This window comes from Leucopleurus acutus (genome assembly GCF_964270905.1).
Source record: "Leucopleurus acutus genome assembly, chromosome: X".
Lineage (NCBI taxonomy): Eukaryota > Metazoa > Chordata > Mammalia > Artiodactyla > Delphinidae > Leucopleurus > Leucopleurus acutus.
The window spans coordinates 101,629,037-101,642,784 of record NC_139148.1 but is presented as its reverse complement, the minus strand read 5'-3'; the positions used below and the strand labels follow the sequence as shown (position 1 = coordinate 101,642,784).

Sequence of the window (13,748 nt, the reverse complement as noted above, 5' to 3'; positions counted from 1 at the left end):
AACTGGGCTGTTACTTTATGCAGAGGTGTCATTTCAGCTTTTCAACAGAAAGATGATAGAAGGATCAGCCAGTTTTCTCTTAAGCATCTGCCGATCTGTTGATCAGTTGCATCAATGAGGTTTATGTAACATTCGTGAACACACACCCTGACAAAATTAAGAAAAAACATTTGAATCCTTTGCCTTTGACCTGTCTCTGTGTTTGTATACACACACACACACACACACACACACACACACACAGGCATTTGTATGGTAGGCTTGTTTTTGTGACTTATGCTTTACATAATATTTGCTGATACGATTTTCCTGTTTTCATTTTGGACCCATCATTTATTAGAGCACTGAAAAGACTTCCTGCTGAAGATAGGCCTCTCCATAGCTTCTCTCCTTTTCATGGCTTCCGTTTTTGGTATATTTTACTCTGTGCTGGGGAAATCTCGGGGGGCTAACGTGGACTCCAGGCAGAGCTACAGTATGCTGAGAGTAAGAGGGGGGCTAAGGAGAACTATGGTGCCGGCCATCAGCATACATACCAAAAACTAAACAAAAGGAATGATTTGATGTGGAAACACCCATTCCAGCCCTCAAGAAGGTGATTTCCTTGCTTCTGTTTAAACATAAATAATATGGAGAATAACTTCACCCTAGGAATAATGGCCCTATTAAATTATCTTCACTATATGCAATAACTTTTAAAGGAATTAAAATGAATCATAGTGATGAATGAAGCCTGTTGACATGAAAGAGACATTTAGGGATTGGGCACTAGAGTTTTTCTGTGTGTGGATCTGCTCGCTGAGTTACTTTTAAGAATCATGACTGAAAAGTGGATTGAGATGGTTCATAATAGAATAACTTTCTGTTTTTCCAGAACTTCCATCTGGCCAGAATTTTCTTAGTGTTTGGCTGGGGGTGGTGAGAACACATTTTGAGGAGAGAAGAGTAATTATTTTGGCCATAGTCAAGTTATACCATTGTTTCTTAGAGTAACTTTCAATCTACTGACTTGGAATGAGCATTTTCTTTTAGTCACCTTTTTATTGGATTAGGTAAGGGTAGTTTGTGAATTCCCTTTAAATCGTTAATATATGGAGAAAGGAAGCTTTATTTGCATCTATATGGGCAGTAAGAAGCGTATTTACTCTCATTCTAGTACAGGTATTTATGTATCCAGGCGTGAGTGCCATGAAAGTAGTTGGGTTTTAATTTTTTGTAATTGGCTTAATAGGTCACTTTAGACAATTGTGTCGAAGTTGGGCGGATTGCCAACACCTACAATCTGACAGAAGTGGATAAATACGTTAACAGTTTCGTCTTGAAGAATTTTCCTGCATTGCTGAGCACCGGGGAGTTCTTGAAACTCCCTTTTGAACGTCTTGCCTTTGTGCTTTCCAGTAATAGCCTTAAGCACTGCACTGAACTTGAGCTCTTTAAGGCTACCTGTCGCTGGCTACGCCTGGAAGAGCCTCGGATGGACTTTGCTGCAAAATTAATGAAGAACATACGATTTCCACTGATGACACCACAAGAGCTCATTAATTACGTGCAAACCGTGGATTTCATGAGAACTGACAACACGTGTGTGAATCTCCTTTTGGAAGCCAGCAATTACCAAATGATGCCATATATGCAGCCAGTGATGCAGTCAGACAGGACTGCCATTCGGTCTGACACCACTCATTTGGTTACACTAGGAGGAGTGCTGAGGCAGCAGCTGGTTGTCAGCAAGGAATTGCGCATGTATGATGAAAAGGCTCACGAGTGGAAGTCCTTAGCCCCCATGGATGCCCCAAGGTACCAGCATGGCATTGCCGTCATTGGAAATTTCCTGTACGTCGTTGGTGGACAGAGTAATTATGACACAAAAGGAAAAACAGCAGTTGATACAGTCTTCAGATTTGATCCTCGATACAATAAGTGGATGCAAGTTGCATCTTTAAATGAAAAGCGCACCTTCTTCCACCTAAGTGCCCTCAAAGGATACCTGTATGCAGTTGGTGGGCGAAATGCAGCTGGTGAACTGCGTAAGTGTGTGCACTTCTATTAAGCATAGAGACGAATTTCTTTACCCCCAGATTCTTGTCAAATCATAAAATAAGCAGTTTTGTAACATCAAAGACCAAAAAATGTAGCCAGGATTTTATTTTAAACTGTTTTTCTTAGAAAATATCAGAGACCATCTGTACGCCTTATCTGGGCATACATTGTTGGCCATACTACGAATTATTATCTTACAAATATATCAATATGTTGCAGAATGTTTTACTTGTGCAATATCTATGGTTTTCATCTTGAAGGTTCAACTAAAAAGTATGTTCTGCTAATTTAAATTCTAATAGTATCTTGGACAGAAGTTTGGCATGTTCCCTCATTTTCCATTTTAAAAGCCCACATAATAGTTTACTGAACAGGTTAAAATTCTTCCTTACAGAGCACGGACTTTTATAGTTGCTTCTTTTACGTAATCTGTTACCTACCACAGGCCACAGAGTAAGATGATTTTCTTATCTACTAAGTGTTCAGAGTTCAATATTATCCAGAGTTTATTTACTGTGAGTATTATGATAGGTAACTATTAGTCTCAAAAATCATTCTCTCTTGGTGAAATACGAAACGGTTTTCTTCACTGTAAACTGATCTGGTAAGCTTTATTATTTGATGGTCCCTTCTTCCTAATCTAAGATCAGCGACAAGTACAGTTAACATAGACCAATACTTTGGCTACATAAATTAACACTAATTTTGATATTTTAGATAAAATTGGAACAAGGTGGCTGTCCAAGAAGTCAGAAAGACCACATTTTATGTCATGTGTTACATATCTGTCATTACCATCATTGTTTGGTAACAATGGGTAACACCCATCTTCCTTTATTCTCTGTTCGAAATAGAGTCCCTGTAGTTGAACGGTTTTCCAGGTTCCATAATGCTGGGGAAGTTTAAAATATTGGCATTGGCTCTGGATAAATTCAGAGTAATTATCAGAATCTTTTTCTTCAGTATTCTAAAAAATAAAAGGTAGTCTAATGGATTTGAGAATAAGCAGTTTATTGGAGACAAAAAGAGCTGCTCTCAGCTCTTAAACTTTTCAGCTTATCAAGCTCTTTCTTGTTCGTGACATGGTCTTTTTTTATATATATATCCTTATTGGAGTATAATCGCTTTACATTGTTGTGTTAGTTTCTGCTGTACAACAAAGTGTATCAGCTATACGTATACATATATATACCCATATGCCCTCCCTCCTGAGCCTCCCTCCCACCCTCCCTATCCCACGCCTCTAGGTCGTCACAAAGCACCGAGCTGATCTCCCTGTGCTATGCGACTGCTTCCCACTAGCTATCTATTTTACATTTGGTGGTGTATATATGTCCATGCCACTCTCTCGCCTTGTCACAGCTTACCCTTCCCCCTCCCCGTGTCCTCAAGTCCATTCTCTAGTAGGTCTGCGTCTTTATTCCCATCTTGCCCCTAGGTTCTTCATGACCACTTTTTCTTTTTTTTTTTAGATTCCATATATATATGGAATGCCATCTTTGTTTTTCTCTTTCTGACTTACTTCACTCTGTATGACAGACTCTAGGTCCAGCCACCTCATTACAAATAACTCAATTTCGTTCCTTTTTATGGCTGAGTAATATTCCATTGCATATATGTGCCACATCTTCTTTATCCATTCATCTGTCAGTGGACACCTAGGTTGCTTCCGTGTCCTGGCTATTGTAAATAGAGCTGCAATGAACATTGTGATACATGTAACTTTTTGAATTATGGTTTTCTCAGGGTATACGCCCAGTAGTGGGATTGCTGGGTCGTATGGTAGTTCTGTTTGTAGTTTTCTAAGGAACCTCCATACTTTTCTCCCTAGTGGCTGTATCAATTTACATTCCCACCAACAGTGCAAGAGGGTTCCCTTTTCCCCACACCCTCTCCAGCATTTAGTGTTTGTAGATGTTTTGATGATGGCCATTCTGACTGGTGTGAGGTGATGCCTCACTGTGGTTTTGATTTGCATTTCTCTAATGATTAGTGATGTTGAGCATCTTTTCATGTGTTTGTTGGCAATCTGTATGAGTGACATGGTCTTAATGTTACTGATGTTTCCTACCCATTTTTTTTTTCCCCTTTGTTGTCACAGTGAAATTTTTTCTAAGGCCAGACTTTCCAGATTGTTGGACTAGCTGTCAGGATCATGAACCACACAAGTTTCCCAATATATTTTAATAATCAGACTTTTAAAAGCACTTGACACATTAATACCCTTAGTGTAGAATTGTCATTTCCTCAGTCAACCCACACACATTATTTTCATGTTATTATACTATTTTAAATTTATGGTGTCTGGAAAGAACCAGAAGATGCAAGTAGTGACTTGACACTTTCTTAGAAAAACCACTTATGTAAGTTCATCTTTACAAGTTTACAAATTATAGGTCATTAGCCCTGGCAGTCAGTGGCCGTTTTGAAACTTCTTTTCTCTAAGGAAATAGCTCCATTTTTCAGTCACTGCTTGCTTGGTAATGTTATCACCTCTGTTAATATGCAGCTATTAAGTTTTCAATATATTGTTCCTAATATTTATATTCTGAGAATTTATCATCTTCAGGCCAAGGAGAGTTGTTATATAAGACTGAGGCGCTAGAGGCTTCCTTCTTCTGACTTAATCCTTACCCTGTTTGAGTTCTTCCCACGTTATGCTCAATTGGAAACAAGAAGTAGACTACCCCGTTGGGCAAGCGGCTGGCTTCCTCGCTCATGACCTTCAGAAATCACCCCTTTAATGTCTTATTAAAAACAGTCTTCTGTGTTTCAGTTTGAAAGTGACAGGATACAAGAGAATCATGCTTTTCATGAGCTGTTCCTAAATTTGTAATAACTGTTTGATTATATTTAGACTTTAAAAACACAATCGTCCAGAGCTTAAACCTAAGGATAATGATTTAAATATTCTAAAAAAATACTCCCCGTCTAGATGGTAAACAGAGGTCCATTTTTATCTTAATTCATAAACTGTGTTTTCACAAATAAATGTATGATTATAATATAGACACAAACCCTCAATACCGAAGGACAACTATAATTCCACTTAGAGGGCAACTATTTGATATTTCTTTCCGTTTGAAATTTTCTCCTAGAATCCATAAGCAACTAAGCTTTTGTAGAAGATAATTGCTTCCCTTAAAATCAGCATACCCAGCAAATCCATTCTGTGCTGCATATCTGAAGTTAAAATATATTGGAAGTTTGTTTTAAAAAATCATGTGATTGACTTATTAAGTACACTCCAATATAGAGTCTTGATTCCAGGAGAACCTTCAGGCCCCAAAGAGTCATTATATAAAACCAAGTAGCAAGCAGCTTCGTTTTGTTTGGTTTGGTTTTCCGCCTGACCCACGCTACCCCTCTGAGTTCTTCCTATTTTACACCCATGTGGGGATATGAAGTAGGCGGGTCCGTCTCGTCACATTCTGTATCGTTGAGGTAACCAATCGTGATGTAACCACCCTGATTACCTCCCCAAAGAAGAACATGAATGTGTTCTTCTGAATTCTGTTTATAATGTTTCTCCTTGTGTAAATAAGAAGAGGATATGTGTCAGTTGCCCTTTGTAATTTTCTTAGACCCATTAGTTTGGCAGAATAGTAGATTTTGGTTCTAAAGAAATGATTGCTTATATTTCTGAATGTTCCAGCAAGGCAGGGTTTTTAACATTCTCATGTACCATAAGCATTTTTTAATGGCATCCCCTCCCTCCGCCCCACACTAACATCTGTTGTAATAACATTCCATCTTAACTGATTATGTTGACATAGTCATATGTCTATGTAAATAGAGAAGGGGAGTAGGAATGGGTGTCAGGAAAATGGGATTGATGGGAAAATCATTTCACAGTTTAGCAGGTTCATTAGTACCAGTACATCATTTATTCTTCATACACACAATAACCATTGCCTGTATATAATGATGAAAAGAAAACAGTGGCAGCGTTTGCAAGACATTTTAGATCATTTTAATGCATTTAGCCTTTTAAAATCTTGCCATGGAGTGTATGGACCCAAGCCCATAGTACATAAAAACGATACTGTTAGCGTGTGTGTGAGCCTGGCTTATTGCTGAAATATAATTCCTTAGAAATGCTACTTTCCTTTGACACTGGGTACAGTGGGAAACTGGGGAAAGCTTAGAGTAGCTGTCACTTAAGTGAAAAAGGGGTCAGTTATTTCTGGTATCTTTCAAAATTGTCATATAAGAAATTGATCTTCCATTGAGGTTTTCTGTATTGAGGAGAAATATGACAGCTCAGATATCTTTCACTTCAGTTAAATAAGTCAGGATTTCAAATAATGAAATAACTTATAGAAAACGTGTTAGATTTTTCCAAATAAATGTACAATAAAATGACTGAAATTTATCAAATGCATCCATATCCCTTAATGGATTTGCAGTTTATTAAGCGACATATTACCAACTGGCACTCTAGGATTCTAGAGACCATCCCCTCTTTGTGGGAGCCATTATTGTCCAAATGGTTTTCTTCAGGACTAATCTCTTTCCTAACCTCAAATAACAAGTAAATTCCACGACATCCCTTGTGCGCGATTCTGAACTCCAGTGGAATCACCTGAGAAAATAAGAGTTCCTGATGAGTAATGTGACATAACCAACCGAAGTGCAATTCTTAAATTAGGGAGGGTCTCTAATTTAAATACTAGGCCACCAGACTACTGAAGGTGGTTCTCTAGAATAGGGATCAGAAAACTGATCCCTATTGCCAGAAAGGAAATCTTTTTGGCTTTGCAGGCTGTAGGATCTCTGTCACAACTAATCAGCTCCGCTGTTGTATTATGAAAGCAACTATAGACAATTTGTTTATAAACAAATGAGTGAAGTTGTGTTCCAATAAAGCTTTATATATGAACACTGAAGTTCGAATTCCATATAATTTTCATATTTCACAAACTATTCTTCTTTTGATATGTGTTTCCAACTCGTTAAAAATGTAAAGGCCATTCAGATTTTTATCCTGTTGGCCATACAAAAGCAGACGACGTACTGGATTCGGCTTACAGGCTGTAGTTTGCCTGACCTCCCCTGTTCTAGATTTTCCCAATTACCTCATTACCATTCCTACCTGTCACAGACTGTGATGGACTCACTGCTTTGTGGCTCCAACTCCTTGATGCTCATCCCGTGTCCCCTCCCCCTATCAAGGTGGTTGGCACTAACATCTCATTGCCTTGTAAATGTGGAAAATAGAACTAAGGGCATGTATCAATATATAGACTTGTTAGTTAGATATATTCTATTTTAAAACTAAATATATTGATTTTACTAATAACAATCCTGCATGGAGACAGTAAAGATTAAATGATGGGAAAAGCTAAAGGAGATGGGTTATCTAGCTGGAAGAAGACAAGTTTCGGGATGATGAACTATCATATACTTGTTGTGTTACTGGTGATTAATAGCCATCTTACATTTCAGGGACCCCTGTATGAGAAAGTATAGATGGATTCTTATAACCCCCATTACCAAAAAAATGCAGTTAACTCAGTGATAGAAGAACAGCATTATCTTTCTACATAGGAAAATTTTAATAATCGTAAAGAGTGAATAGCTATTCAGATTCTAGCTCCCTAGAAAAAAATAAGAGGAAACTAATGCAAACTGCATCAGAACAGATTGAATTAGACGCAAAGAAAGAGTGTAACAGTCTAGAAATTTCAAAGGTCAAGGCAGAATTCTTCATTAAGAAAAGCACAGAACTGGAGTAAAAGCTACCTTTGACATCAAATAGATGGAAAGAAGTCTTTAAAACCCTTCTGATAGGATGTGTGATTAGACTACATTCTTTTATCAGATAAAACCCTACCATTAATGATATACATTCAGGAGGATTTTGCTTGTCGATTAGGCAAAAGTCATGCTGAAGGCAAATGGAACTGAACATTCAAGAAGACATCCAGGACTTCCCTGGTGGCGCAGTGGTTAAGAATGCTCCTGCCAATGCAGGGGACACGGGTTTGAGCCCTGGTCCAGGAAGATCCCACATGCTGCAGAGCAACTAAGCCTGTGTGCCACAACTACTGAAGCCCGCACACCTAGAGCCTGTGCTCCGCAACAAGAGAAGCCACCGCAATGAAAAGCCTGTGCACCACAACGAAGAGTAGCCCCCGCTCGCCGCAACTAGAGAAAGCCCGTGCGTAGCAACGAGGACCCACCGCAGCCAAAAATAAATAAATTAAAAAAAAAAAAAAAAGAAGACATCCAGTGACTGAAAATAGTCACAAACAGTATTGGAGCAAACAATTTTAGTTTGTCATTAATTGTGGAAATAGCCCTTATTTGGGGGCAAGATTTTGCAGGATCTTGCTACCTGATGGGAAGGTTTAGAAGATATAGAGTTGGTAAGGGTCCAAGCCTGAAGCAATGAACAAAAATAACAAGAGATAAAAAAAGAGAACAGTTAAAAGCCTTTGAAATAAGACTGAAAATTCAAAACTAAAGTAGAAAAGGAAATCAGTAAAGGGATACAAGAAGTGGTATAATACAGGTGTTGTTAGAGGAGAAATAAGTAGTTCATGTAGTGAATTTGATGAAATGAAGTTATTGAAGAGAGTAGAAAATTAATCTCTCTCTCTCTCTAGTTTTGCCTGTTCTCACATTACTGTTGTTTTCTTAAATAGGAAAACTTGTTCAAAGGATGATTCATCAATTAGGATTGCATTTGGCTGCAAGTAGCCAAATTTTATTCCGGTGGCTTGATCAAATAGCCCCACTCAGCATCCTCCTGCTTCCGTTCCATTGCCTACAACTGTATCATATCATCAATTCCAGCTTCAAGGGAACCTGCTAATTTGAATTTTATTTTGAGTTGGGCACAGTGCTTTCCTGAGCAGTGTTGTGGTTCTGTTAGTAGGAAAAAAGCAGGGTTAGTGGAGACAAGCATTTGGGTTAGCAAGTGGCAACGTCTGCAATAAATAGTATAAACTTTTCAAATCAGTCTAGATGTTGTACTTTTGACCAGAGTCCTCCTAACATCCCTATTGTTTTTCTGCCTTTTAAAAAAGATCACATTTTCTATCTGTCTGGACTGTCATTGTTCTAGTCTTGAGGTTATAACAGATTGATATTTAAGTAAGATGAGGCCTCAGATACTTTATGTTAAAGACGATAAATTTGTTACTGAGAGGAAGTACCCCTGATAAAAATCTGAACTTCATATTATGCTGCTAATCATCTTCAAGTTAAGAGCAGTACTGGCTACAACGGTACTGGGTGGTTATATACAAGCTATTGGCTTTAATGTGTAAATACTGAAAAATTATCGTCAGTGTCCATTTTGTAGTCTGGATATAAAATAAAGCAATAGGCATCAAGACATACACCAGGCAGTGTGCATACTTTCATTTTCAACTTAAAATTTTGCTTCATATCTGTTAACCTTTGTTTCCTATATGGTGTATCATATAGAATCAAAGTGTTTTTCTTCCTTGTGATGTTTTTCATCTTTTCTTCCCACATATGTAGAGCAAAGAAATGGGAGAAATGTCAAATTATAAAGATGTAACAAGATCCTAGAAGAAAAGAAATCCTAGTGATTTCTTTTTTTTTTTTTTTTTTGCGGTACGCGGGCCTCTCACTGTTGTGGCCTCTCCTGCTGCGGAGCACAGGCTCTGGACGCGCAGGCTCAGCGGCCATGGCTCACGGGCCCAGCCGCTCCGCGGCATGTGGGATCTTCCTGGACCAGGGCACGAACCCGTGTCCCCTGCATCGGCAGGCGGACTCTCAACCACTGCGCCACCAGGGAAGCCCAATACTAGTGATTTCTGCAGCAACAGAAATGTTACCTTATTATATTACGTAGCTCATCTGATGTAACATGTATCAATGTATTAATGGTTCACATTATTAACATAACGTCAATAATTAATATAAGTGACCCCCAAAGAATATCTCATAGCTATAATAGAAATGGTTCAGTTATTTGGATATTATTATTGTTCCACCTAAAAGGAAAAACAATTAATTGCTAAATTTGAAATTATATATCATTTTTAAAAATTCATTCATTCTTTCCTTTTATTTTTTAAACAACAGCTACAGTAGAATGTTACAATCCAAGAACAAATGAATGGACCTACGTTGCCAAAATGAGTGAGCCCCACTATGGCCATGCTGGAACTGTGTATGGAGGTGTAATGTATATTTCAGGTAAATAATTGCAAATGCAATTAATGTAATACATAGACTTTTAGCTATGTCGCCATCTTTCCATCTGGTGTTAATAATAATCCTGGAAATGGATAACCAAAATATAATTTGTATTGATTTTAGAATATATTTTGTGCGTACATTTGCATATGAATCCTTTGGCATTTTATAAGTTTATAAGACTAGCGGCAAACCAATCCTACTGTAAATACCTTACTTAGAAGAAATTGGAAAGCTTTCAGCTTCTCCAGCTTGCCTTTCAGTCCCCATACCCTGTACTCCAATAACTCGGTACTCTAATAACCACCATTCATATTCTCTATAACAACATTTAATTCATTTTTATTCAGAATTTAGCTAAACTCTATGAGGAAATATATCATTATGTAACATATAAGCTCTACTGTGCATAAAACTTGCTACCAATATACATATAATGCATAATAATGTTCATTCTCTCATTTAGTGCAACCCATAATATATGTTTCTCTTGTCCTTAGCATTATAATGGGTTCTACTATGGTGTCATTGCATAAATAATTCTGTGTTGATTACCTGTATTTTGGCCATATGCACATATACTTTTCTGATAAAAAATTCTGAAACAGTTGCAGTTCGCTCAGTGTCCCAGTAACAGCTTTCGTTCTCAAACTGTTGGTGTTCAAATCATCCTTCCGTAGAATTTAGAAAGGAGTCTTATTTTAATGTAATGTTCACTTCAGGTATTGAAATTTTAGTCCGTTATTCAGGTTCTTACCATTTGGCCCCGACACAGTCTACCTCTGACAGTTTTCCCCCTTTTGAAGGCCTGCCAGTGTCAGGCCAGCAGTTACGCTATTAGAGAACAAAGGCGATAAGGTGATGTTTGTGGTCTGAGTCTCTGAACGCTGCCTTATGAAATCTCTAATGAAGAAGGATCAGGGAAAGGCCTGTAGTGTATGATTGGCAGGTTTCTGGTGTTAAATATATGAGCAACTATGGGACGTCTTATATTGAAAGAGCCATCCACTAATCAGTGATTTACACCATCCACCTGTTTTACGTGTGTAGCTGCTATGCCATTATAAGGAGAGCTCCAAGTCTTCTGGGGGAAAAGAAATGACATTCGAATGGTTCTAGTGGTGCTTTGGTATAACTAGGATACGTTGCACAAATGACCTTCCCAGTCAAGATTAGGCTAGGAACCACAGCTGAGTTTCAAACCAAAGAGCACTGTTTTGCTTGCTGACAATTCAGTGAAGTACAGAAAAAATATCTAAAAGCAGAAAAAAAATCGATTGCCATCTGGCCACCAGACATAGAGCTCTGAATGATATGGCTAAAGATTAGTTTAGTTTTCTCCCTAATCTGCAGAATATATAGTCTGATCCTTTCATTGTACAGGCTGATTTAGATGTGCTCTAAGAATATCCTTTGTAGATGATATAGACTCCATAGAGCAACAACGAATTGCTGTACATGCAAAATTCCATATATATTCAGCATTCTAATTCTTTAGCTTTTTAAGAGAGGACATTACCCACCCTCACCCTACCCACCCAAAACTCTACAAAAATAATCAGTTCCGAACATTCGTCTGAGCTTGTACATTTGCACAATACTTTCGACTTTTCCGAAGCACTGTGATTTATTTCAGTTCATGGTCACAATCCTAATGAGAGAACTAGAAATGAGGAAACGGAGAAATGAGGAAACGGGCACCGAGGCTTTAAAGTGCCCTAGCCCTGTGCTCAGCACCCAGAGGGTGCTCGCTGAAGGGCAGCAGAAGTGAATGATGCTTTGTAGTTGGGATTTCCTGTAAACCCAACTCTAAGAGTGGCCAAAATACGTTTTCATTCTGTAAAGCCTCTTAAATCCCATGGGTCTCTGTCTGAGAAAGTCATTACAATAATATAAGCTGCATTTTTGTTCTTTAAGGAGATGAAAATGTTATTTTCTTTATTTTTAATCCAGAGAAAGTATAGCAGGGAGACATTTGTAAGAACAAGGTTGATAAGCTCTAAAATGTCATAATACCTGGATAGACGTTAATTATCTGTGACCTGTGACAGAGAGTCTCCTATTTACTTTTGCATTTTTATAATAATCTGTTTACCCCATGCCTGTAATTTTCATTCTCTAGGAGGAATTACTCATGACACTTTCCAAAAGGAGCTCATGTGCTTTGACCCTGATACTGACAAATGGATCCAGAAGGCGCCAATGACCACTGTCAGAGGTCTGCATTGCATGTGTACAGTGGGAGAAAGGCTGTATGTCATTGGTGGCAATCACTTCAGAGGAACAAGCGATTATGATGATGTCCTAAGCTGTGAATACTACTCACCGATCCTTGACCAGTGGACCCCAATTGCTGCCATGTTAAGAGGGCAGAGTGATGTTGGGGTCGCTGTCTTTGAAAATAAAATCTACGTGGTTGGTGGGTATTCATGGAATAATCGTTGTATGGTAGAGATAGTGCAGAAATATGATCCAGATAAAGATGAATGGCATAAGGTTTTTGATCTCCCAGAGTCCCTGGGTGGCATCCGAGCTTGCACACTCACAGTTTTTCCACCTGAAGAAACCACACCATCACCTTCTAGAGAGTCCCCTCTTTCTGCACCTTAAGATCGTCCCTACAACTAAGATGCTGTAGTCCTATCTTTGCAACGTGTCATGGATTCTCTTCTTTCACCCTCCCCCTTAAGTAGTGTATGTTAGGATTAGCCTCCAGTAATTGATACAAATATTGGAAAAAAGACGACATTGATGTTCTTTGTGCTGTTTGTTTGGTGGTAACAAAACCATTCTGGAAATGTATCCCATAGAAGCTGATGTTTAACATACGAGGAGAAAAAAAAAAAAAAAAGCAAGGCAAAGTATTGTCTATAAGATGTTTCTGCAGTACTTTTTTGATGCTGTGTACTGGGTGTAAGGTATTTGTCATCTTACATTAGAAAGCCCAATAAACCAAGTTGAAGGTGGATTATAGTAAATGTACAACTGTGCTAACTAGGCTTCAAAGTAAAAAGTTTTCCTTTCATCTTTGACTGTGAGATGTGAAAGGGAGGTAGCCCGCTCCAACAGGAAACAATAGACAAAAGGTTGCCAACTCGCATGAGCTACCTCCCTCTTTTCATAAAGTATTTTTGACATATCTGTCAGCCCACCTGTCTGTGGGGTACATTGAGAACACATCGAGTTTCTTAGACACACAGGAGAAAGAATAATTATAATTCACGAATATTAATTTAAAAAAACAGCATGACCCCTCAACTTGTAAGCAAGGCTTTGGGGCTTTTTAAGTGTGTATAAATATAGACACACACATATATCAAAGAGAAGAATTTTAAAAACTGAGTAGCACGTCAAACAAATGCAAAAAAGAAAACTTTGAAATTTCTTCCAAAAAGCAGCTTCCATTAAAATGGGAATTCAGTATGCACGTACTGAACGCACGTAGGTAGAATCATACTGAATTTAGGCGAATAAGGGCTAGAAATTTTGAGCAACTCAATTTGTCATTTGGCCAAATTTTTCCTTCCAAA

The 13,748-nt window shown here is 38.2% G+C and overlaps 1 protein-coding gene across 7 annotated transcripts in view; it reads left to right on the top strand.

Annotated features, from left to right (window-relative positions):
* KLHL13 (kelch like family member 13) overlaps positions 1-12,917 on the top strand; it is a gene marked incomplete at its 5' end in the record, with an annotated part of 111,924 nt that extends 99,007 nt beyond the window's left edge. For 6 of the 7 annotated variants that reach the window (XM_082865392.1, XM_082865391.1, XM_082865387.1 and 3 more), the window contains 3 exons: positions 1,232-2,027; positions 10,105-10,218; positions 12,341-12,917. In XM_082865392.1, coding sequence (XP_082721518.1) covers positions 1,232-2,027; positions 10,105-10,218; positions 12,341-12,828 — 1,398 coding nt within the window. In that variant the 3' untranslated portion in view covers positions 12,829-12,917. The remainder of the gene's footprint in view (positions 1-1,231; positions 2,028-10,104; positions 10,219-12,340) is intronic. The other variant, XM_082865390.1, reaches the window with a different exon arrangement.
* Between the last annotated feature and the right edge of the window lie 831 nt (positions 12,918-13,748).